Here is a 25532-nt window from a genome sequence, read left to right on the forward strand (position 1 = left end):
TGTTCTTTTCCAGCTGGGTCACTTAACTCTGGAGGACTACCAGATCTGGAGTGTGAAGAGTGCTCTGGCCAATGAGTTCCTCAACCTGCTGTTTCAGGTAGGACCCCTGAGCTTGCTGTTGGTTTGGCTGTGGTGCGCTCTCTCACGCCCCCTGTGGTTTGTCTCACTCCCTCTCTTTCGTCCCCCAGGTGTGCCACATCGTTCTGGGGCTGCGCCCCGCCACGCCCGAGGAGGAGGGGCAGATCATCAGGTACGCGGGTCCCCCCAACCCCCCGCCGGTCGCCGCCGGTGTAGATCAGGGATCATCAACTCACGGTCCTCGAGGGCCGAGAACTGCTGGTTTCCCACTCTCCCTTTTCCTGAGAGTCTGGCTGGCCTATAGTAGCCAATAGTAGTAGCACTAATTACCCAGGAGAAAAGAACCAGGGCTGGATTTGGATTTGAGTGGAGGATTTGATGATCCATCATGTGTATTCAAGACGGCGAACGTTGGCTAACGTTAGCTAATGTTCGCCCACGTATTCAAACCTTTTTCTGTTCGCCACAAACGAATCCATCCAAGGCGTTGGTGGCGAACTAAATGGAATGTTCATTTAAAATTGTTAAAACGCTGTTCCGCCGCTAACGTTTGCTGTCTTGAACGCACGTCAGATGCAGATGTTGAACAATAGGGAGGGGGCAGGGCCACGGGCTGATGTCACGTCTCTGTGCTGTGCAGGGGTTGGCTGGAGAGAGAGGCTAGATACGGGCTGCAGCCAGGACACCACTGGTTCCTCATCTCCATGCAGTGGTGGCAGCAGTGGATGGACTACGTCAAATACGTGAGTACAGACGGACCTGCACTGAAAGCACACACAACCTTGTCACTGTTATCGGGGAACCCACACCCCACTCTCAGTGCCATAGGGGGACCACACAGCCCCTTTTAGTGCTATAGGGGAGCACACAGCCCCTGTTAGTGTTATTGGGGAGCACACAGCCGCTTTTAGTGCTATAGGAGAGCACACACCCTGTTAGTGCTATAGGGCAGTGATTCTTAAACTAGGGGTTGCCAAATGATTTGTTTCTTCAGTCGGAAATTAGCCTGTTATTACGCCAGGTGAAACAACGAAAAATAAAATGTCAATAAAATGTAAATCTGCCTTTTTCTAATTCCTACACGCTGTTCAGAGAAGAGAGAGAGAAAAAGTTATCCATCTTTCAATGGCTCTAGTTTAGTATGGGCTACTGGTCCTCCGATAGAAACGCGATCTACAGGTGGCTGCTAAAAAAATCTGATAAAAGCTCAGAAGTGCCATCTACCAGTGCGTCTACTCTTCCGCGATCCTCAGATGGGACAAGTCTACAGGCCGGTGAGAATAAAAAAGAAACACCAACGAGGCGTCGCCACTATCATAAAGAATTTCTGAAATATGGATTCAGATGCCAAGTTAAGAATGAGCTCGACCACCCACAATGTGTAATTTGCGGCGATGTTCTGGCGAATGAGAGTTTAAAACATGTCAAAATGAAACGACATCTCGAAAGCCGACATCCCGATGATGCTCAGAAACCCTGAGCAAAAGACTGCAGTGCGTGGGCAAGCTACTATGCCCACCAAAGCCTTGGCAGCGTCATACGAAGTGGCCCACCTTGTAGCAAAAGCACAAAAGCCACACACAATTGCTGAAAGCCTCATCCTTCCTGCAGCAATTGCGATGACCACCGCAATGCATGGTGAAAAGATTGCAAGTGCGCTCAAACAAATCCCCCTCTCCAATGATACCATGTCCAAGCGCATTAACGAGATCGCTAACGACATGAAATGCCAGCTAATCAAGAGAGTAAAAAAACTGCCGATTTTCTTTGCAGTTAGACGAGTCTACTGACTTGATTAATGTCGCGCACTTAATGGTATTTATCCGCTACAGTTATGACGGGAAACTTCATGAGGACATGCTGTTCTGCTCTCCGATGGAAGGAAGGTGTACCGGTGGTGACATTTTTAATCGTCTTAATGGTTGGATGGAGGAGGCAGGGCTGTATTGGGATAACTGCACAAGCATATGCACTGACGGTGCCAGAGCTATGCTGGGGGAAAATAAAGGACTGAAAGCAAAGGTCCTTAGCGTTGCACCGCACGTCAAGTTCACTCACTGCATTATCCACAGGGAGGCCCTGGCATCCAAGACACTTGAGCCCGATCTTAACGATGTTCTCCAAACAGCAATCAAAATAGTGAATTTCATAAAATCGCGCCCACTAAATTCCAGACTCTTCGCCCTTCTCTGTCAGGAAATAGGGTCTACACATGAATCCCTTCTTTTCCATTCAGAAGGAAGGTGGCTTTCACGGGGGAAGGTTCTTACACGCCTGTTTGAGTTGCTCTCAGACACGCACTCCCCTCTTGCGCACCATCTCACTGACTCGAAATGGATATCACGTCTTGCTTACCTGGCATGCATATTTGACAAATTAAACACTCTCAACCTGTCACTACAAGGCCAAAACACTAACATCCTGACCCTCTCGGACAAAGTGAACGCTTTCACAAAAACGTTGCAGCGTTGGGCAGCCCGTGCGGAGAGTGGGGATTTTGAAATGTTTTTGGAGCTGCATGACATTTTGGAGGAGAATGACATGAATGGCAATTCATTGAAAGCCTCAATTACCATTGATCTCCGAAGTCTCCTCGACAAATTCCATCAATATTTTCTCACGGAAAATGTAGAGCATTATGACCGGATACGACGACCATTCACCAGCTGCTCTTCAAACGACCTGCCATCTGAGCTTGAGGATGCGCTGGTGGAGCTGTCCAGCGACCGCACATTACAGACGTTGTTTGCCTCAAAAACACTGGATGAATTCTGGCTGTCAATTGCGCAGGAATACCCCGGATTGTCCAGGGCTGCCATGGACATTCTCACGCCTTTTGGATCGACCTGATCTGTGCAAGGAGACATTTTCGTCTCTGGCCTTTATAAAAAATAAATACAGATGTCGGCTCAGCAGCGTGGCCGTGTGCAGCATCAATCCAAGAATTAACTTGCTATGTTCGCGGAAGCAGGCCCATCCTTCTCATTAACATAGCCTATGTATGTTATTAAAGAAAATAAACCAGAGGAAGAAACTAAAATAAATAAAGTGAGATCGTTGTAGCCGTGTTTCTGTCTCTCTCCGCCTCCAGATTAGCTGCTCTGGTGTCCTGACTCTTGGCTCCCGTTTTAGATCTGGACTGGATCTGATGATTTGTGCATTTGTTTAATCTTGATTGGTTTGTTTGTTCCGGTTCTTGTTCGTTTTAATAAATTGTTGTAGCCTAGGCTATTTATTACATTGCCTTATTCGTTTTTGCTTGATTGACAGTTGTTAACATGGGTTTGAAATGGGTTTTGGGAAAGTGGGGTCGCCAGACCTCTCCAGTTTTTTTTGTGGGGTCGCCAGACAAAAAGTTTAAGAACCACTGCTATAGGAGAGCACACACCCTGTTAGTGCTATAGGGGAGCACACAGCCCACTGTCAGTGCTATAGGAGAGCACACACCCTGTTAGTGCTATAGGAGAGCACACAGCCCATGATATTGTTATAGGCTTCACCTGCAGCCTGTTCAGACCCAAGAAACTAGGTAACCTGAATTAACTGTGTTTATTTCAACTGCTTTAACCGATCAATTGCTGTGCTACTCAAGTGCTGAGTAACAATGAAAGCCAGCAGACCCTGCAGTAGTGCTCCCCTCCACACTGCCCATAAAGTGGTCACGCACAAAGTGTTGCTTATAAAGGCTTTATGAAGCATATGCTTTCATAAGCTTGACATAATAAACCATACATAAGCAAATGTCATATGTCATAAAGGGAGAGCTAACACAATCTTATGCAACAAAAAACAAATGCCCTTCAAATACGATTACTTTCTCTTGGCTCAAAAGATGGCATGGACCTTCAGCCAGTCTTGGTCTTTCATTGGCTTGTGAGCTGCTGACTCTGAATCGTTTTCACTTTTCACCCTGAAACCAAAGTTATAAATAATGTTGAACTTCCCTTCAAAACGCAGTAGCATTAATAGCATACTAATGCACTGCTTACTGTCATTCATCCTGCAAATCCAGTGACATCCTTTTCAATGCCTTTTTAATTATGCAGAGATATTGCTTTATAAATCGTCCATAGGTACTTCATGTAGAATTCTCTCTATATTGCTTACTGTTGAATATACACGATATCCTTTAAACTAAAACCTTTCTCAACATTTAAAAGCTAAGTTGTTTCTTTACTATCCATACACAGATGCTTAATATACAACTCATACACTACAATTCTACGGTTTTTATCACCATAATTGTGTGAGTCAAGGGGACCAAATGGACAGATTTAGATGCTATCATAAGCTTGATGTTGTGAAACTTGCACATCATGCGTCGTGCCACAGTTAGTCTTGCATCCTGAATAAGCGTTTTGTCACCTTTAACATGTAGCCTTTAGCCTGGTGACATTCTTGGTTATGTCACATTTCATATAACATGTTGCATGAGAAGGTGTTATTTCTCCTTTTGCGAAGCATAACACTTGCTTATGTATAGTTTATGAAGCCATTATGGGGTGACCCTGGCTCAGGCGGTAAGAGCAGTCGCCTGGCAGTCGGAGGGTTGCCGGTTCGATCCCACCCTGGGTGTGTCGAAGTGTCCCAGAGCAAGACACCTAACCCCCAAATGCTCCTGACAAGCCGGTTGGTGCCTTGCATGGCAGCCAATCGCCGTTAGTGTGCGAGTGTGTGTATGAATGGGTGAATGAGAAGCATCAACTACTGCACTTAGGATAAAGGCGCCATTTAAATGCCAACCATTTACGAAGGCTTTACATATGCTTCATAATGCCTTCATAAGCAACACTTAGTTAAAGGCGTGACGCATAAAGCGCGCAGACGCGTCGCGTCACAAGGTGAAACCGTGCGCGTGTCGTTCCCAGGACAACCGGCTGATCGTGGTGGAGCAGCCTTCCGTGCTGAACGCGGGGAAGGGCTCTGCGTGCGCCTCCGGGGAGCAGGCGCCGGACGCGGGCGGCATGGCCAGCTCCCACAGCTCTTCCGAGGAGAAGTTCTCCGACAACATCTCCAGCGCCTCTGAGGCTTCGGAGACCACCGGCGGGAGTAAGTGCAGAAACGCAGACTTTACCGGGCCTCCACACGGGCCTTCGCACGGCCGCTGTGCCGTTTGCACTCGGAGAGTTCCTTTTCCCTTCTGTTCCGTTTCTCATCCAAATTTACCCGTCTTTTCATCCAAATTGTAATTCCCAGCTGCGTTTCCTATTTCTGTCTCAATGCTTCAACTTCCTCTGTCGGTTCAGGACTATGCAGAGGGCACTTCTTTTCACATACTCAGTCTTTCTCTTTCTCCTCTCCCCCCCCCTACACCCCCCCTCACTCACCCCCACCCTTTCTCACTCTCACCCCTTCCCTCACTATTTCTCCTTACTCTCTCCTTCCCTTCGCCCCCCTCTCTCACCCCCACCCTTTCTCACTCTCACCCCTTCCCTCACTCTATTTCTCCTTACTCTCTCCTTCCCTTCCCCCCCTCTCTCACCCCCACCCTTTCTCACTCTCACCCCTTCCCTCACTCTATTTCTCCTTACTCTCTCCTTCCCTTCGCCCTCCCCTCTCTCTCTCTCTCTCTCTCTCCCTCTCTCTGTCTCTCCTCCCTCCGTACCTCTCCTTCTGTTTCACCCCTTACCTTGCTCTCTCCTTCTCTCTCCTCCTCTCCCCCTCTCTCTCATTCCTCTCCCTCTCTCCCTCCTCCCCCTCCCCCACTCCCTCTCTCTCTCTCCCCCTCCTCCCTCTCCTTCTCCCTTTCTCTCCTCCCCCCTCCCTCTCTCTCCCTCCCTCCTCCTCCAGGTCTCATCCCCTCCAGTTCAGGCACAGACATCTGCTTCGCGCGTCAGCACACCACCTCAGACAACAACAACCAGTGCTTCCTGGGAGCCAACGGCAACCTGCACCCCCACCTGGCAGCCCAGAGGCCGGGCGCCATCGACAACCAGCCCCTGGTCACCCCCGAGCCCCTGAAGGTGGGTGCTGCCCACAGCGCCCTCTTCTGTCCGTCCGCGGAAACGCGCTCGGCCCAGTGCGGCTGAAGCGCTCCTGACTGCTGGTTTTTTTTACATTTTTGTCATTTGGCAGACGCTTTTAATCCAAAGCGACTTACAAGTGCATATAGGTTCTACCATAAGTCAAAGCATCACATCCAGAAACTAGCATACTACTGGTGGTGTTAATCAAGCACACGCACCTCAGAACTGATTCATAATACAGTGAGGGAGTGAAAGGGATTTGTTTGATTTGATTAAATGATTTGTTTGATTGATTTAGATTTTCCTTTCTGCATTTAATCATGGGGGTGTCTATATAAAATGCCTTTAGTGGGCCTACAACAGCACACACACAAACGCGCATTCTCTCTCACACACGCACACACATTCTTTCTCTCTCTCACTCACACACACACACACACACATTCTGTCTCAAACACACATACACACACATACACTCACACATTCTCTCTCTCTCTCTCTCTCACACACACACACACACACACACACACACACACACACACATTCTCTCATGCACACTGACAGGGTTTGAATAAATTCAGTGCACTTTAGCCCTGTCTCTCCTCACTCCCATAGCGGTAAGCGCAGCTGAAGATGATTTTTACAGGAGGCTGCTGCTCAGGGCTCAGAGGTCAGATGCCTTGTTCTCCCTGCAGTATGCAGTGTGCTCCGTGCAGTACAGACAGAATAATGTGTTCTCCCTGCAGTATGCAGTACGCTCGGTGCAGTACAGACAGAATAACGTGTGTTCTACCTGCAGTATGCAGCATGCAGTACAGACAGAATAACGTGTTCTCCCTGCAGTATGCAGTATGCTCTGTGCAGCACAGGCAGAATAACGTGTGTTCTACCTGCAGTATGCCCTGTGCACCATGCAGCACAGACAGAGTAACGTGTGTTCTGCCCCCAGGCCCCCACACTGACCATGGAGGGCGGGCGGCTGAAGCGTGCTCAGCTCCTGGCTCCCGGCCGGGACTTTGAGACGGTGCCTGAGCCCGTGTGGAGAGCGCTGTACCACTGGTACGGAGCCAACCTCAGCCTGCCCCGGCCGGTATGTACCCCACAGACCAGGCTCGAAGCTCCCTCTCTCTCTTCCTCTCTCTCTCTCTCTCTCTCTCTCTCTCTCTTTCTCCCTCACTCCTTTTCTCCCTCTCACTCTTCCTCTCTCTCTCTCTCACCCCCTCACCCTCTCAGTCTCTCACTCTCACAATTCAAATTCAAACTGCTTTATTGGCCTGAAATACACATGTAAATATTGCCTATGTGTACATTCGGAAATGTAGACTTTGTAAATGTACATTAAACTGAATAATGGTTATATCTAACCGTGGTAACAGAAGTAAATGGATGAATAAAATGAATATGTTTCTCTGCAGGTGATCCGGGAGCTGAAGTCAGAGGTGTCTGAGCTGGAGCTCTTCCCCCGACACCTGCTCTTCCTGCGGCAGCAGCCTGCCTCCCGCACCCCCCAGTCCAACATCTGGGTCAACATGGGTATGAGCTGTGTGTGTGTGTGTGTGTGTGTGTGTGTGTGTGTGTCTGTGTGTGTCTGTGTGTGTGTGTGTGTCTGTGTGTGTGTGTGTGTCTGTGTCTGTGTGTGTGTGTGTGTGTCTGTGTGTCTGTGTCTGTGTGTGTGTGTGTGTGTGTGTCTGTGTGTGTGTGTGTGTCTGTGTGTGTGTGTGTCTGTGTGTCTGTGTGTCTGTGTGTCTGTGTGTGTCTGTGTCTGTGTCTGTGTGTCTGCGTGTGTGTCTGCGTGTGTGTGTCTGTGTGTGTGTGTCTGTGTGTGGCTGTCTGTGTCTCTTTGTGTCTGTTTGTGTCTGTTTGTGTCTGTGTGTCTGTCTGTGTCTGTCTGTCTGTGTGTGTCTGTGTCTGTGTGTGTCTGTGTGTGTCTGTCTGTGTGTCTGTCTGTCTGTCTGTCTGTGTGTCTGTTTTTGTCTGTGCATGTGTCTCTGTATGTGTGTGTCTCTATAGCCCCTTTCGACTGCAGGAACTTTTTCAGGAACAAAATACCTGTTTTTTTTTTTTTTTACATGATTTTAGTTCCTTGGAGATAGTTCCTTCACATCTTTTTATTCCCTGCTCTCATGGTAGTACTTTTCTAAGGTACCACGGACTATGGGGTGGAATTAGTACATTGCGGACTGGTCAACTGTCTTTTGCCGAGTAAAACAACAGCCACATTTAAATGCCCAGTTGCTCCAAATCTGTTAACAAATAAAATAAATTAATTTAGAACAGATTACCAAACTGCAAATATGACTTAATCAATAAATAAGCATTTACTTGCAACAACATACATTAATATGATATGACCAATAACTTTAGTGTTGCCACAAAAACAAACATTTTATGCAAAGAAATAATGTTACAGCTGAACGGGTGGTTCTCTCGTGTCTCTGGCTCATTTCGAGAGCATTTCTCTCAAAATGAGCAAGATATGCGTCTGGAATACACATAAATAATTTATGCAGGCATGAAGCTATGGCTGGTTAAATTATCTTTGTATCGTGTAAGAGCTGAGATGTGGACCCAATTGCAGGAGAAGCAGTCGGAGTCAGGAGACTTTAATGTCAAGAACAAAAGACGAAAAACCACCGGGAAGGAAAAACAAGGGGCACTGGAGGAATCTGCGAGACACAGGAGAGGAACAGGAGGGGCTTAAACTTTAATCAGGACAGACAAGACAAAGGCTCAGCACAAAACAAGGGAACTGAGAAACTTGTATACGTACATCGGGGAACACCTGGAATCAGTGATAAATAAGCAAGCACGAGGGCGCTAATGGGAAACAATAAGCCAATGAAATGATAAACTAACAGGGAAAACTGGAGGGAGAAGGACTGACTAGCTCAGCAGCAGGGCCAGAGGGGATCCTTACAGTACAGCATGCTCATATTTATATTTCTGGGACATTTTGCTCCCAATACCTATGGGAAAATCATCATAATTACAAAAGATAGTGGGGAGAATCTTTTTTTTACTTTACTGCAGCGTCGTGCAGGTTTCTGGTGTGGATAGATCCTGCCTGCTTTTAGTTCCTGCAACTTGGTGGAAAAGGGGCTTGTGTGTGTGTGTGTGTATGTGTGCGTGTCTGTGCGTCTGTGTGTATGTGTGCGTGTCTGTGCGTGTCTGTGCGTGTCTGTGTGTGTGTCTGTGCGTGTCTGTGTGTGTGTCTGTGTGTGTCTGTGTGTGTGTCTGTCTGTGTGTATGTGTGCGTGTCTGTGCGTGTCTGTGTGTGTGTCTGTGCGTGTCTGTGTGTGTGTCTGTATGTGTGTATGTGTGTATGTGTGTATGTGTGCGTCTGTGTGTGCGTCTGTGTGTGTGTCTGTGTGTGTCTGTGTGTGTGTCTGTGCGTGTCTGTGTGTGTGTCTGTGTGTGTGTGTGTTTGTCTTGTTGCACTCTGAAAACCGGTTCTTTCCGGCTCTCCCTGCAGGTAACGTGCCGTCTCCCAGTGCTCCTCTGAAGCGTGTGCTGGCCTACACCGGCTGCTTCAGCAGGATGGACACCATCAAGGACATCCACGACTACCTGTCCCAGCGCCTGCGCATCAAGGAGGAGGACATGCGGCTGTGGCTCTACAACAGTGAGGTGGGCCCCGAAACACAGCCCCGAAACACAACCCCGAAACACAGCCCCAACACACAGCCCCGAAACACAGCCCCACAACACAGCCCCACAACACACAGCCCCAACACACAGCCCCAACACACAGCCCCTGAAACACAGCCCCAACACACAGCCCTGAAACACAACCCCGAAACACAGCCCCGAAACACAGCCCCGAAACACAACCCCGAAACACAGCCCCGAAACACAGCCCCGACACACAGCCCCAACACACAGCCCCAGAACACAGCCCCAACACACAGCCCCAACACACAGCCCCGAAACACACAGCCCCAACACACAGCCCCGAAACACAGCCCCAACACACAGCCCCGAAACACATCCCCAACACACAGCCCCGAAACACAGCCCCAACACACAGCCCCGAAACACAGCCCCAACACACAGCCCCAACACACAGCCCCAACACACAGCCCCGAAACACAACCCCGAAACACAACCCCGAAACACAGCCCCAACACACAGCCCCAACACAACCCCGAAACACAGCCCTGAAACACAACCCCGAAACACAGCCCCGAAACACAACCCCGAAACACAACCCCGAAACACAGCCCCAACACACAGCCCCAACACAACCCCGAAACACAGCCCTGAAACACAACCCCGAAACACAGCCCTGAAACACAACCCCGAAACACAGCCCCAACACACAGCCCCAACACACAGCCCCGAAACACAACCCCGAAACACAACCCCGAAACACAGCCCCAACACACAGCCCCGACACAACCCCGAAACACAACCCCGAAACACAGCCCCAACACACAGCCCCAACACAACCCCGAAACACAGCCCTGAAACACAACCCCGAAACACAGCCCCGAAACACAGCCCCAACACACAGCCCCAACACACAGCCCCGAAACACAACCCCGAAACACAACCCCGAAACACAGCCCCAACACACAGCCCCAACACAACCCCGAAACACAGCCCTGAAACACAACCCCGAAACACAGCCCCAGAACACAGCCCCAACACACAGCCCCAACACACAGCCCCAGAACACAGCCCCAACACACAGCCCCGAAACACAACCCCGAAACACAACCCCGAAACACAGCCCCAGAACACAGCCCCAACACACAGCCCCAACACACAGCCCCAGAACACAGCCCCAACACACAGCCCCGAAACACAACCCCGAAACACAGCCCCAACACACAGCCCCAACACAACCCCGAAACACAGCCCTGAAACACAACCCCGAAACACAGCCCCAACACACAGCCCCAACACACAGCCCCGAAACACAGCCCCAACACACAGCCCCAACACACAGCCCCAGAACACAGCCCCAACACACAGCCCCAGAACACAGCCCCAACACACAGCCCCAACACACAGCCCCGAAACACAGCCCCGAAACACAACCCCGAAACACAGCCGCACACACAGCCCCAGAACACAGCCCCAACACACAGCCCCGAAACACAACCCCGAAACACAGCCGCACACACATCCTATAAGCAAGGTATACGCCTGGATTCTGTAATCGGACCTGCAAACAGAGTGGTAATAACTGCACGCACTATAAGGGGCCTACAAATATTGGCGTATAAAACTGCACACACTAAAAGGGCCCTACAAGGCCCTTTCTAGCGATACAAATCTGGCCTAAAATGAGGCTGCCTCTGCTTACAGCTCACACAGCACATATGGGAAAGGCTTGTTCACTGTACTGACAAGAGTTATTGCCTTCTGCTTACAAGAACAGGAATGGTGCCAGGTACTGTGTAAAGTCCCCCTGCAAATGTTTACAGGACATGTAAGATCCATTATTTGTTTCCAGAATTACCTCACGCTGCTAGATGACGAAGACCACAAGTTGGAAGATTTGAAGATTCCTGACGAGCAGCACATGGTCATCGAAGGTCCATAAAACCCATATAACTTCATTTTAATGACTTTTTAATGACTCTTTCATGTAACATTTGATATACTATGTGTGTAGCTAATAAATAAATTCAGTAACAAAACTCCACAAACTGCTCTTTAGTTCGAAACAAGGACATGAGCTGGCCTGAGGAGATGTCCTTCATCGCCAACAGCAGCAAGATGGACCGACACAAAGGTACGTTGATTGCTGGGATTGCATCATTAACATGACAAAGACCTATTTTTTACACTTTACATCAGGGTGGTATATCACAAAGCAGGATTACAGAGTTGGCTGGATAAATTCACAGAGTAAAATCTGGAGCACCTCCTAAACTGGAACATGGAGTGAAGTTCCGGGTTTTACTCTGTGAACTTATCCAGATAACTCTGTGACCCTACTTAGTGATATATCCCCCAGCTCTTGTATGAAGCGATTGAATTTGAGTCCACCTCCCCCCCTTCTTGTCTGTTGCAGTTCCGACTGAAAAGGGAGCCACAGGACTGAGCAATCTGGGGAACACCTGCTTCATGAACTCCAGCATCCAGTGTGTGAGCAACACCAAGCCTCTGACCGAGTACTTCACCTCAGGGAGACACCTGTACGAGCTCAACCGGTGCGTGAAGTCGGCCCGTCAGCCTCTGTGCACCTGTACCTGTGCTGCGCTCGTCGTACGAGTTGCGTGTCGTGCTGTTTTTCCACCCGCTTGGAGGACTTTGATGTGTTTTCGAATTGTTTCACATGTACACATGCGTGGTATTTTGGTTCACCTGGAGTCCGTGCATGCGTGTTCTTGATGCACGTGCTCATTTAGTGGAATCTGTTCTGAGGGCGGAATTAGATGTGACTTGCACTCTATCAGGCACTCAGTCAAAAGAAGGAGGAGGGCTCATTATTCTACATGGACAACATGGACAAGTCGCGGCCTTAGTGCTCTTGTGTCTTGTGTACTGTGTACTGGTTAGTGTGATAGTCTCCTGCAGCCAACCTGCATTTGCGGGTCACCATATGTTTTGTATTACTCTTTTAAAAAAATGAATACTATAAGACATCAAGATGCTTATTATTCATCAGTTCAGTCCAGAGGGTGTGGGGGAAGGCATTCTTAATTTAAGTTTGTCATTTTTGTTCATTCCTCTTAATTTCAGCGATGTGCGTTATCAAACAAAACGTAAAAATTAGTTGCTACCCAAATATATAATCTTGATGGGACATCAGGCTTCACACGAATGAATAAATTAAACTCTATGTGCTCATTTCACCCACAGAATCAATCCCATGGGGATGCGTGGTCACATGGCCAAGTGCTACGGAGACCTGGTTCAGGAGCTCTGGAGCGGGACGCAGAAGAACGTGGCTCCTCTGAAGCTCAGGGTAGGTCAGCTGCACGTGTCTCTTTCATGTTTCACCAGACACCGCTTTCAGCTGGCCGTAATGTACTGATCGTACTGTTCTTCTTTGCCTTTAGTGGACGATAGCGAAGTACGCCCCGAGGTTCAACGGCTTCCAGCAGCAGGACTCCCAGGAGCTCCTGGCGTTCCTGCTGGACGGCCTTCACGAGGACCTGAACCGCGTCCACGAGAAGCCCTACGTGGAGCTGAAGGACAGCGACGGGCGGCCCGACTGGGAGGTGGCCTCAGAGGTCAGAGTTCACGCGGGGCCGGAGGAGTCGGATGTCGCTCGACGTTCTTCTTCATTGCCCTTTTGGTCGACAAAGTCTCTTTGAAGGGAGATTGTGCTCTAATTAAAATACACAATTGAAATAACACTTGACTTCTAACTCTTGGGGGTTTTCCCTGACACTCTTCAAAAAGACGCATTGCCTGGGATTTGACCAATATTAGTCCTTAACTGACTAACAATTAAAAGCAAATTGTGTTTCTTTCCTTATACACGGGGTGGTGAGATTAGCATTCACTAAACCTCACTCACCAAACTGAATTTGTGGAGTATGAGTGTTATAATTGCATTTATTATAAGTTAAAGCTAACGCAGCAATGGTGACTGGACACCGTGCAAGGCACCAACCTGCTCTTTGGGAGCAATTGGGGGTTAGGTGTCTTGCTAAGGACACTTTGGCACACCCATGGCGGGGGATTGAACCTGCAACACTCAGACTGCCGACCCCCTGAGCTAATTCTTACATCCTTGGTGAATGTTTCTTCAATATTTATGCAAAACGTCCTTGTCTGGAATCTGCAGGATTTTTTGCTGGTGTGTAAGGATTTAAAGCATTTCAAATGCATATTAACCCCAGGTTGGTTTACTGCATTGGGAGGACAGTGGTGGAATGCAGCCTGTTTGAAGGTACTTTGGTTAGTCGGAAACATTCTCTGAGCTCTGCTTCTTCCACCAGGCCTGGGAGAACCACCTGAGGAGGAACCGCTCCATCGTGGTGGACCTGTTCCACGGGCAGCTCCGGTCCCAGGTCAAGTGCAAGACCTGCGGTCACGTCAGTGCGCGCTTCGACCCCTTCAACTTCCTGTCCCTTCCCCTGCCCATGGACAGCTCCATGCACCTAGAGATCATAGGTGAGACGCTCATCGTCTGCACACAGCATCTGCGCTTGCCCTTCCCCAAATGCTCGAGGCTAAAGCACCTTTCGCACGAGCATCTTAACCAGCAAATGGATCGCAGATTCTGTGTCGCCCTCATATGCGAACCGGAGCTTGAGTCGATTTGCCGTGTTAAGACGCTCCTCCAATTTGCTGGGTCAGGACCTAGTGAGATTTACGGAAATGTAATTTGAATTTGCAGCAACATTTCCGGATTAAGCACGCAATAGGTTATGACAATGTAGCTTACAATGTAACATGTTAATTTCAGGCAGCTATAGAAAGCTATTTAACTTGGCTAACCAACTTATTCTCGTTGCATTTTACCAAAAATAAACCATGCTTCCGTTAATCTAATTTTAGTTAATTGCGATCATATTGACTAACTCAGCTATGTATGCTAAGATGTTGCCGTAAACTATCTTAAAACTGTCAGTTGTGTTGTGTTGGTAGGGCTTGAATCTCTGCCAAAACTATTATTTAGCAAAATATGTGGCTGTTTTAAAGATGAAGTAATGTAACAAGTAAAGGTCCTGCATTGCTTTGGGGCATTTTGCCTTGCCAAATCTATCAGAAATGTCATGTGTGAACAGATTCAGTGCGAACAGATTCAGTGCAGATAGAGGAGAGATGAGCCCGAATGTTGAAAACCACTGTCTGACCCAGATCATTGAAACTGGCAATGCTGCGTGTTCCATGTGTGAAAGAGGCTAAACTGCACGCGGGCTAATATATATGTGGTAATTTCATATATAATATATATAATATAATTTAATATAATATAATTTAAGTAATTTAGTTTAAGTCCCATTATGGCATAGCTTTACCATCTGTTCTTGGACTTCACATTGGGACAACCAAGCCAATGTTAAAAAGTCAAGTTCATACATCTGTAGTAGCTACTAATGTTTAGATAAATATACCAGTGGGTCAAGAAAGTCGTTTACCAAGACCAGTAGTACAACCTACAGTATTACAAGCAGGTAGCAAATCAGATCAAATTGAGCTCACAATGCATCTAATAAGTTATTTCTTTTTTTTTTAAGTTATAAATTGATTGAGGTTCATGTATGAATCAAAGGAAAATGAAGGTAATGTGCTGCTTAAATGCACTTCACATTTCTGCAGAGGATGTAAGGAGACGACGTAACCTAGTTCTACAAGCAGTTCGTCAATTAGATCAGGTTGAGAATAATTGATTTCTTTTTTAAGAAGTTGTAATTCAGGTTCACAAATGAAACTCAGGAAATGTGCTGCTTGAATGCGCTCCAGGTTTCCCCAGGAGGAGAGTGATAAAATGTCTGTTTGCAGTGATTAAGCTGGACGGCTCCACGCCGGTGCGGTACGGCCTTCGCCTCAACATGGACGAGAAGTACACGGCCCTGAAGAAACAGCTGAGCGAGCTGTGCGGCCTCAAGCCCGAGCAGATTCTCCTGGCCGAGGTGCACGCCTCCAACATAAAGGTGAAGGAAGCCCCTCTAGCGGACAGCCTATAGCCTACATCTTCCGTTTAACGCTTCCTCTCTTATTCTTAATATTTTTGTTTTCTTTTCATAAAAAACTAGCAATAGCTATAATCTCTGTATGGAGAACACTGACTACATGAACCTGGTGTAAACTGGCAGTAATGATGTTATGTCTCTTGGCATTGTTCCTACTCAAATAAACATTAAATAAATAAATAAAATAGTGGCTAATTTGCTTGACTGGGCCCTCCCTTTATAATGTAATGTAACGCTTGCTGGTTCCCATAGCTGGGCTGCAGCATGTCAAAGCGAGAACTTCCTGTCACTGACGAAACGTGCGCTTTTGCTTCTAGAACTTTCCGCTGGACAACCAGAAAGTGCGGCGGGCTGCAAGCGGGTTCCTGTGCGCCTTCGAGGTCCCTGTGCCGGGAACGCCCACGTCGGTCGTCTCCCCCATGCACACCGGTGAATATGACTCATTCCTCAACTCGCAAGCATAGACCACTGTATGTGTGTGTGTGTGTGTGTGTGTGTGTGTGTGTCTGTGTGTGTCTGTGTGTGTCTGTGTGTGTCTGTGTGTGTGTGTGTGTGTGTGTGTGTGTGTGCGTCTGTGTCTGTGTTTGCAGGTCAGTAGGTGCACGCAAGTGTGAGTGAGTGAATATAGAGTGAATATGAATGTGTGTGTGTGTGTGTGCGCGCGCGCATGCGTATACAGTGCAGTCTAAGTATTTGGACAGTTACTAATTGTTTTGTTGTTTTCACTCTATACTGCAGCAAACAAACAGGTACAATAAATCAATATGTGGTTAAAGTGCAGACTTAACTTTAATTTGACGGTTTTTACATCCATATTGGATGAACAGTGTAGGAATTGTAGCTGTTTTTATACATAGTCCACCCTATTTTAAGGGACGAAAGATAATTGGACAATTGGCTGTTCAAATGTTTCTTGGACCAATGTGTTGAGTTTCATCATTAGTTCATGCATAAAAGTGTTAGCAAAAGGTCTAGAGTTGATTGTAGGAGTTCCGTCTGTATCTGGAGTCTGTTGTTGTTGTCTCTCAGTCCGAAGGTATAGCTAATGCAACTTCAGAGGGTTAACCACAGGATGCAGACATCTGGCAAGCTTCAAGAATAGAACAACCAGGTTACAGTTTGCAAAAACCTGCAGAGTTAAGAACAAAGTGTTGTGGACCGTTGAGATGAAGATCCACCTGTACCATTACATTACATTACATTACATTACATTATTGGCATTTGGCAGGCGCTCTTATCCAGAGCGACGTACAACAAAGTGCATACCCATAACCAGGGATAAGTTCGCTGAAAGACCCTAGAGGGAAGTACAATTTCAACTGCTATCTGTTCAACAAAGATAAGGACGAGGGCCTTTTTTTTTTTTCTTTTTTTTTTTTTTTTGAGAACAAAGAAACAAACAAACAGAGCAAAAGTGACCAAAGTTAACTATCCAAACACTGCTTACCTAGCCAACTAAAAATACCCATACACAAAGCAAGTCACAGAGACAACAATTAAGGTTCACAGGGAGGTAGGGAGGGATGGGGAGAGGTGCTGCTTGAAGAGGTGTGTCTTCAGCTTGCGCTTGAAGGTGGGGAGAGATTCTACAGTTCTGACCTCAACGGGGAGTTCGTTCCACCACCGTGGAGCCAGAACAGACAGTAGTCGTGAGCGTGAGGTGGAGGTTCGGAGAGGGGGAGGTGCCAAGCGGCCTGTGGAGGCTGAACGAAGAGGTCTGGCAGGGGTGTAGGGTCTGATGATTGTACCAGACTGTACCAGAGTGATGGAAAGAGGAAAGTGGAGGGAAAAGGGAACCGCTCATGATCCAAAGCATACCACCTCATCTGTCAAACCTGGTGGAGCTACTGTTATGGCTTGGGCATGTATGGCTGCCACTGGAACTGGCTCACTTGTGTTTATTGATGATTTCACTGCTGATGGGCGGCCTGTAGCGTAGTGGTTAGGGTACATGACTGGGACCCACAAGGTCGGTGGTTCAATCCCCGGTGTAGCCACAATAAAATCCGCACAGCCGTTGGGCCCTTCAGCAAGGCCCTTAACCCTGCATTGCTCCAGGGAAGGATTGTCTCCTGCTTAGTCTAATCAACTGTACGTCACTCTGGATAAGTGCATTGGCCAAATGCCATTAATGTAATGTAATGTAATGACGGCAGCAGCAGGATGAATGCCAAAGCATACAGAAACATCTTGTCTGCTCAGATCCAAGCTAATGCATTAAAATTGACTGGAGGACACTTCATCGTACGGCAGGACAATGGCCAACACAACCAAGACGTTTTGATGCATTTTCTTGGATATAAGCAGACAAGATGTCTCACCAGTGAAGATATGGATCGTACATTTACGGCAGTCATTGATTGCACCAACATATTGAATATGATTACTTTAGTTCAGTATTTCAAACACCAGAAATTATGTCACTGTCCAAATACTTACGGGCCGCACGGTACATATTTACAGTCGTAAACGTGTGTACTGTTCCACATTCGGAATGCTCTGATGTACGTATTTGTGTTTTAGAAGATACGCCCATGCCGAACGGAACGGCTGTCCCGGCCTCCAATGGCGGTTTGACGAAGCCCAGCGTGTTGCCCAATGGCATGCCGAGCACCGTGGTGCCCTGCAGCACGGAGAGGATCCTGGCCAACGGCATCCCTAACGGCCACGTGGTGCCAGTTCAGGACAACCCCTTCACCGGGTACATCATCGCCATTCACAGGAAGATGGTGAGGGCCGCACTCTTCAAAGCACACCCTGCTGAGCTGAAAAACATCCCAAATTAGATTGCCTCAATCCTGTAGAATCAAATATTGAATTTTCTTGACCTAAACTGTATAGGGACTTGGATCCGGGCCAGACTTGCTACACTTAACTGTTTTTCCTCTCAGCCGTAGAACTTGTTTCATGTGCCTACGTTTACCAGAGCCAGTTTGTGCTATAAAAATCGAATTGCAAACACAAATTGCTGTGCGTGCTGTGGGTTGGGGTTACCTGAATGTGACCGGGTTAGTTTAGCACGGCAGGGTGTTGTTCAATAGTGTTGTGGTACGTGGGTGAAAACGTGTGACCCCTGCGTTCGGTCCGCAGATGCGCACGGAGCTCTACTTCCTGTCGTCTCAGAAGAACCGGCCCAGTCTGTTCGGCATGCCGCTCATTGTGCCCTGCACGGTCCGCACCAGGGCCCGGGACCTGTACGACGCCGTGTGGATCCAGGTGTCCCGGCTGGCCAGCCCTCTGCCCCCTCAGGAGGCCAGCAACCACGCGCAGGACTGGTCAGTGCCCCCCCCGGGTGACCGGGGGCAAATGCATGCAGTACACCTCAACTATCAGCTTGCCTCCTGTAGAACTGGAGAGAAATATCAGTTTACTGCCAGCACTCAATTTACACTTACTCCGTTACCAGGAAACGGTCATGTCAGTGTGATTAATCCTCATGACCTGGAAGGTACAGTACCTGGGCCTATACATTTCAGCATGGATACCTGCTTAGGGGATTTTCTGGAGATAGTGCCGGCCTCTTTTTAGGATTTTGAGAGGCTAGAGTATGTATGGGACATTGTTAGAGCACATTTGGACTCAAACAGTGGAGGAGAGCTCCTGTGTAATGCAGCCATGTCACTTATGTCAGTCGTCCACTCTGCTCCCTCCGTCATTATTTGCTCAGGGCTCTTGTAAGGAAAAAATAATGAAAACAGTTTCATGTACTATTTTTCTGTAGCTAACACATTACTTATTATGAGCCGTGGCTAGTTCCACATGCCAATTGTGCTCATTTTAGGTTCCAGAACACACACAACCAGGAGAGTTAGGGCCAGCTTCTTCAGTAATGCTTCATTACTTATAACTATTTAGTTATAACTAAAGATACATCTGTAATTTGCAGCTAACTCTGATGGCAATGCTGTATATTTAACTAGTCGTACATAACATTTTCTTTTACTATTTTAAACAATGTAATGATTCATTGTGTAATTACTTTCAATTGTTTTTAATCTTTTGAATAGTACCAAATATTTACATACATGTATGTTCTATGAATAGAGCATTAGCATGACCGGGTTTCCACTGAAGCAGTCAAATTATTTTCATGGTCAGTGAGTCATTTTTAAGTGGAGAGTGTACATTCCTCCTGTGGGCTCCTGCTCTTTCAGTGACGACAGCATGGGCTACCAGTACCCCTTCACTCTCCGCGTGGTGCAGAAGGATGGGAACTCCTGCGCTTGGTGCCCGTGGTACAGGTAAGACCCTCCCCCCCGTGCGCCGCCCCACACGCCTCCCCGCCGGACCCCTGCGGAGCGCGTGACCGTGTGCTCTCTGCGGTCGCAGGTTCTGTCGCGGATGCACGGTCCGCTGCACCGAGGACCAGGCGTCGGTGTGGAACGCCTACATCGCCGTGGACTGGGACCCCACCGCCCTGCACCTCCGCTACCAGACCTCCCAGGAGAGGGTGAGAGAGAACCGCACCACCGCGCTGTTAACCCTGCTAATGTTCCAGAAGTTTCTACACATTATGGGGCATTGCTTCTTCAGCATTTCTAATACATTCCATGAGAATATCGGGGATGATTATTGTCCCCTGTCCTGTCCTGAGTAATGACTCATTAAATGGGCTAGGACTACAACCCTCCTCATGGGTTGTCGATCCTGATTTGTGACTCCTTTTACACTATTAGATATACAATTTGGATGTTTTAACTGAAAGTTCTCGAATGTGCGTTTGTTGATTTTCCATCTCTCTGTTGCTTTGTTACACCTGAGTTTGCAAGTTTTAAAGAATTTGAGGGAAAGTATCGTAGTGAAGACCATAATGATGATGATAATGGTGTGGATAATGGTATTGATGATGGTGCTGGCGATAATGGCAGTATTTGTGATGGAAACTGGCAAAAAATCTGATAACGGTGTTGCTGGCAATAATGGCAGTGTACAATGGCAACAGTGTTAAAAAAAACTAAAATAAAAACTATAATGGTGTTTGTGGCAGTGGTGGTGATAGCTCCTATGGTGCTAACTGGAGTTTATTGCGTCAATAATGACAACAGTGGTAATGATAGTGGCACCGATGGCGAGTCTCTGGCTGCTCCGGCAGACCTAAGATTGTAATGGAGAAAGTTTGCAATCTCAGCTCATCAGCTCATCATTTCTCTGTAGCCTAGCCGTACGAGAGGTTCGGGAAGAGCCCTGAGCACGCGTAGTTACACAAGTTACTGCTCTTACCAGAAAACCAAGAGAAAGCACTCAATTCCAAGACGCTGTACTTGTGAGATGGTGAACAACTGTGAGAAATTGCTTAACTTTATATTTCACCCAAATAAACCTTCAACTTTGTACCTAACAATCTAGGCTATCCAACAACTCGTACGAACCCAATTAGGACTCAAAAAGTATGGATCACCAGCTCATCATAACAAACCTCCCATTCCCATAGTGACTCATTGTACAGTAACAACAGCACTGAGGTCTGCATAAGCAGATTTAGGCGTGGGGCTCTTCAGCCTCCTGCTTGGACCTCTCTGTACTGTTGCTCTGTGCTTCAGACGGTGGAGGAGCACCCCAGTGTGGAGCTCGTAGGAGCTCTAGGTTGGGCCACTCTGTACTGTTGCTCTGTGCTTCAGACGGTGGAGGAGCACCCCAGTGTGGAGCTCTAGGTTGGACCTCTCTGTACTGTTGCTCTGTGCTTCAGACAGTGGAGGAGCACCCCAGCGTGGAGCTCTAGGTTGGACCTCTCTGTACTGTTGCTCTGTGCTTCAGACGGTGGAGGAGCACCCCAGCATGGAGCTCTAGGTTGGACCTCTCTGTACTGTTGCTCTGTGCTTCAGACAGTGGAGGAGCACCCCAGCGTGGAACTCTAGGTTGGACCTCTCTGTACTGTTGCTCTGTGCTTCAGACAGTGGAGGAGCACCCCAGTGTGGAGCTCTAGGTTGGACCTCTCTATACTGTTGCTCTGTGCTTCAGACGGTGGAGGAGCACCCCAGCATGGAGCTCTAGGTTGGACCTCTCTGTACTGTTGCTCTGTGCTTCAGACAGTGGAGGAGCACCCCAGTGTGGAGCTCTAGGTTGGACCTCTCTATACTGTTGCTCTGTGCTTCAGACGGTGGAGGAGCACCCCAGCATGGAGCTCTAGGTTGGACCTCTCTGTACTGTTGCTCTGTGCTTCAGACGGTGGAGGAGCACCCCAGCATGGAGCTCTAGGTTGGACCTCTCTGTACTGTTGCTCTGTGCTTCAGACGGTGGAGGAGCACGCCAGTGTGGAGCAGAGCCGCCGGGCACAGGCCGAGCCCATCAGCCTGGACAGCTGCCTGCACGCCTTCACCAGCGAGGAGGAGCTGGGCGAGGACGAGAAGTACTACTGCTCCAAGTGCAGGACCCACCGCCTGGCCACCAAGAAGCTGGACCTGTGGAGGCTGCCACCCGTCCTGGTGAGGGCGCTATGCCACCTGCTGGCCACTCGAGCGTCTGTGCCGGCCCCCTTTAAATCATCCTGTCACGCTCAGACCAGACGGCTCACAAAACGTGCCAATAATGTGCAAATGAAGCAGCTTTCACGTGATCAGCGTCAAAATACTCAACATGGTGTCAAGCCATTCAATTCTATGGAGGGAGCGTTGATGCCCGACTTGGCAGCAACACTACCTGCCCTAGCGCATAGCTCAAACTAAGGCCGAGTTGAAAGCCGTCAGGGTTCAAATAATTTAAACTGACCTTGTTTGGAGCTGACCTTCTAGCTTGTCCAATCACATCAAGATGCAGATGTAGCCTATGCTACTACTGTAGCAACATAACGCCCAGGTATGGCCGCCTCACATGGGCTACACGGCTGACTGAGTTAGCCCAGTTTGTTTTTTGACACTTTGGGATATACCCAATATATATACACAAAGCGAGTACAGAATGTAGCCTTTTACAACCGCAGACAACCTACTACTATCACATATTGTTGCTGCTTGTTACAGTTTGACGAACCAACGTTCCTGGATGGCAACAAGTTTTAACAACTGCCGGCATTCGACTCTTCCCATGCGTAGTCACCGCCTTACTTGGCGTTCAATGCGGCGTTTGATTCATGTCACGTGAGAGCAGCTTCACAGTGTCACACGTTTGCCTGGTCTTGCAGATAGTCCATTTGAAGCGTTTCCAGTTTGTTAATGGCCGCTGGATCAAGTCCCAGAAGATAGTGAAGTTCCCCAGGGAGAAGTTCGACCCCAGCGCCTTTCTGGCACAAAGAGAGGAGGGGCGCAGTCTACAGGGGGAGGAGGAGGGCTCGGGGGAGGAGCCACAGGAGGCAGGTCCAATCCCGAATGACGAGGAGGCCGAGAGCACGCCTTCCATCGCCGTCCCAGCTGGACTTCCTAACAGCACCAAAGGTAAGAGGTCAAACCTGTTATTATTTTTCACGTATAATGTCTTAAATGCTACACTATAATCAAACAACACATAAATTGCTAGCTTGCCAGAAAATGTTTGTTTGCTTTTTGTTTGTTTACCTATTTTAGCCACTTCCCTCTTCTACTTATGTTAACGGGAGAAGCATTATCTTCTGTGCAACTATTAGGATTGGGTTTTCGTTCTTTCTTCCAACAACATGAACCAGTATTTAGTTGTATTTGTACGGTAAAATGCATTTAATCATGTATATTATTATGGGATGGGATTTAATGGAATATGTTCTCTTAAAGCACCATACCTGCCATACGTGTCTCAGTTTCAAACCTAGGCCCTGCAGCTTCAGAATTCCATTCTAGCAATTGTTGGACATTGGACTTTTGTTGGTCTTTTTCATCGTAATTTCATTGTCATTTTAAGAATTCACCATTTTGTAACTAAGCCGCTTTATACCATACCATAGATAAGCTCTCGGTGAACATCTACATGTCAAATGTTGTGGTTCAAACTAGGTTGACCGTTCTAGCCACATCAGAAAACATTTTAGAGGGCCTCTTTGCCGGGATAACTTACACGAATCAGAATTGAACAACCGGAATGATGTTAATACGTGCTGACAAAAATTTGAACTACATTTCATTTCACAACCCCCCTTCTGGGGTTATAGCAGAAAAATATTTCAGTGCCATTTTGCTTCTCAAATGCCTGTATAATTACCTCAGGACGCTAGCTGCTGTAACATTTTTAGGACATCCAGAAACGACGAAAGCATGAACAAGTAGCAATCAATTAAAATCTAAAACATTTCATAAAATGTCTATTCATTCAGTGTGGTTAAATTTTGTATAACAAACCCATTGATTTTGGCCCAGCGTGAAGTGCAGGCACAAACCCTCGTAAACAGTTTCCTCTTAAAATTTCTGGCTTAAAAAAGTAAAAAGTAACATTGTTGAACTGTCAGTACACTTGAAGTAATTTAATAGTTTAATCTATTTTAGTTATATGTATTTCCTAGATAAATGACCTGGTAAAGTGAGCCCTGACATCAATTTTGTGTTATGTTTGCGTAAGGAACACCCATTGCAGACCGAATGTTCGAATCAAAGGTGTCTGCACTCCTACCACTCCCATCTGTACAACTGAAGGGAGAGTTTTAGGCATGTTATTGATGTTTTTTTGAAGCAGAATTAGATGTGATGGGTTTAATCAAGCGCCCAATCAAGAAGGAAGTGGTATCATTCACAGTAGGAGGTATAACAACCCATTTTTCACTTTGTTACACAAAAACATCCCTGAAATTTAAAGTAATCAACAAAATTACAGAATGAGAAATTAAGATTGCCTTTCCCCAAACCCCCTGAACTCAGCTGAAGGCGATCATGTCTTATTATATATTGTTTATTCAAAAGAAAAGAGAAAGGATAGGAACTAGTAAGCCTTGAACCAAGGCCTCCTCGAATCCGAGACCATCATGCTAACCACCCGACTAAATCTTCTGGGAACCGCAGCCGCCATTTTGGCATACGACGCCGTTGTCCAGGTGCGTTGAACGCCGACTCCACCTCCTCGCGTGTGTGTGTTCTTGCGTCTGCAGCTTCCCCCGTGGCGGGCCGGAAGTCCAGTCCCCCGGCGGGGGGAGACTGCGCCTCCTCGCCCAGCCCTAAGAGCGGGGGCAGGAGGCCGGGGCGGCTGCGCCTCCCCCAGCTGGGCAGCAGGCACCGTCTCACGGGCAGCAAGGAGCACCTGGACGGCGGCCGGGAGAGCTCCGCGGAGCGGGAGCAGGGCGCGGGGGACGGGGGGGAGGGCCCCGGGGCCGACTGCGACGCCATCGACGGCCCCCGACACGAGAACGGGCAGGGCGACGGCCCCGCGGACGACAGCGCAGACCTGGAGACCTCCCTCCACCAAAGAGACGACATCTGCCTGGACCCCATGTACAACCTATATGCAATTTCGGTACGTGTTTTAATTGTTTATTCGTGCTGTGAATGTGAAACCGTTTTCTATCGTTGCCCTCGGTAACGTGTGTTTGTGCGTCTCGTGCCCCCCCCCGCAGTGTCACTCTGGAATTCTGGGAGGAGGCCACTATGTGACCTATGCCAAAAACCCCAATGAGAAGTGGTACTGCTACAATGACAGCAGCTGTAAGGTGAGCAGAAGAAGCATGTCTTATGGGATCAATGCTAAGGCCTGAAACATACCATACGCACAGCTGCGCGACGTGGATGTCGAGTATTGTTGTGTTTAAAAATTTGTCACCTGAAACTGTAGCAGGCAACCATATGATGATGAGTGGTCTTCTTCAGCTCAGTTCCATTACATTATGTTATTTAGCTGACGCTTTGATCCCAAGCGACTAAGCAGGAGAGAATGGGGGGTTTAAGGGTCTTGCTCAAGGGCCCTACAGCTGTGTGGATCGTATCGTGGCTACACTGGGCGTTGTTATTTGCATTCACGGACTTGCGTAGGGTATGTTTTGGACCTTAATCACTTGCAG

The 25532-nt window shown here is 48.0% G+C and overlaps 1 protein-coding gene across 1 annotated transcript in view; it reads left to right on the forward strand.

Annotated features, from left to right (window-relative positions):
* Positions 1-25532, forward strand: part of usp32 (ubiquitin specific peptidase 32) — a 51648-nt gene that overhangs the window by 22939 nt on the left and 3177 nt on the right. Inside the window, exons 10-33 of the mRNA XM_061249253.1 lie at positions 14-97; positions 189-250; positions 719-821; positions 4947-5127; positions 5869-6041; positions 6994-7134; positions 7460-7577; positions 9517-9671; positions 11506-11587; positions 11713-11787; positions 12070-12208; positions 12861-12966; positions 13061-13234; positions 13949-14123; positions 15459-15610; positions 15967-16078; positions 18173-18378; positions 18740-18924; positions 19804-19890; positions 19979-20099; positions 21880-22071; positions 22767-23016; positions 24630-24991; positions 25092-25184. Coding sequence (XP_061105237.1) covers positions 14-97; positions 189-250; positions 719-821; positions 4947-5127; positions 5869-6041; positions 6994-7134; positions 7460-7577; positions 9517-9671; positions 11506-11587; positions 11713-11787; positions 12070-12208; positions 12861-12966; positions 13061-13234; positions 13949-14123; positions 15459-15610; positions 15967-16078; positions 18173-18378; positions 18740-18924; positions 19804-19890; positions 19979-20099; positions 21880-22071; positions 22767-23016; positions 24630-24991; positions 25092-25184 — 3528 coding nt within the window. The remainder of the gene's footprint in view (positions 1-13; positions 98-188; positions 251-718; positions 822-4946; positions 5128-5868; positions 6042-6993; positions 7135-7459; positions 7578-9516; positions 9672-11505; positions 11588-11712; positions 11788-12069; positions 12209-12860; positions 12967-13060; positions 13235-13948; positions 14124-15458; positions 15611-15966; positions 16079-18172; positions 18379-18739; positions 18925-19803; positions 19891-19978; positions 20100-21879; positions 22072-22766; positions 23017-24629; positions 24992-25091; positions 25185-25532) is intronic.

This window comes from Conger conger, chromosome 7 (assembly GCF_963514075.1).
Source record: "Conger conger chromosome 7, fConCon1.1, whole genome shotgun sequence".
Classification (NCBI taxonomy): domain Eukaryota; kingdom Metazoa; phylum Chordata; class Actinopteri; order Anguilliformes; family Congridae; genus Conger; species Conger conger.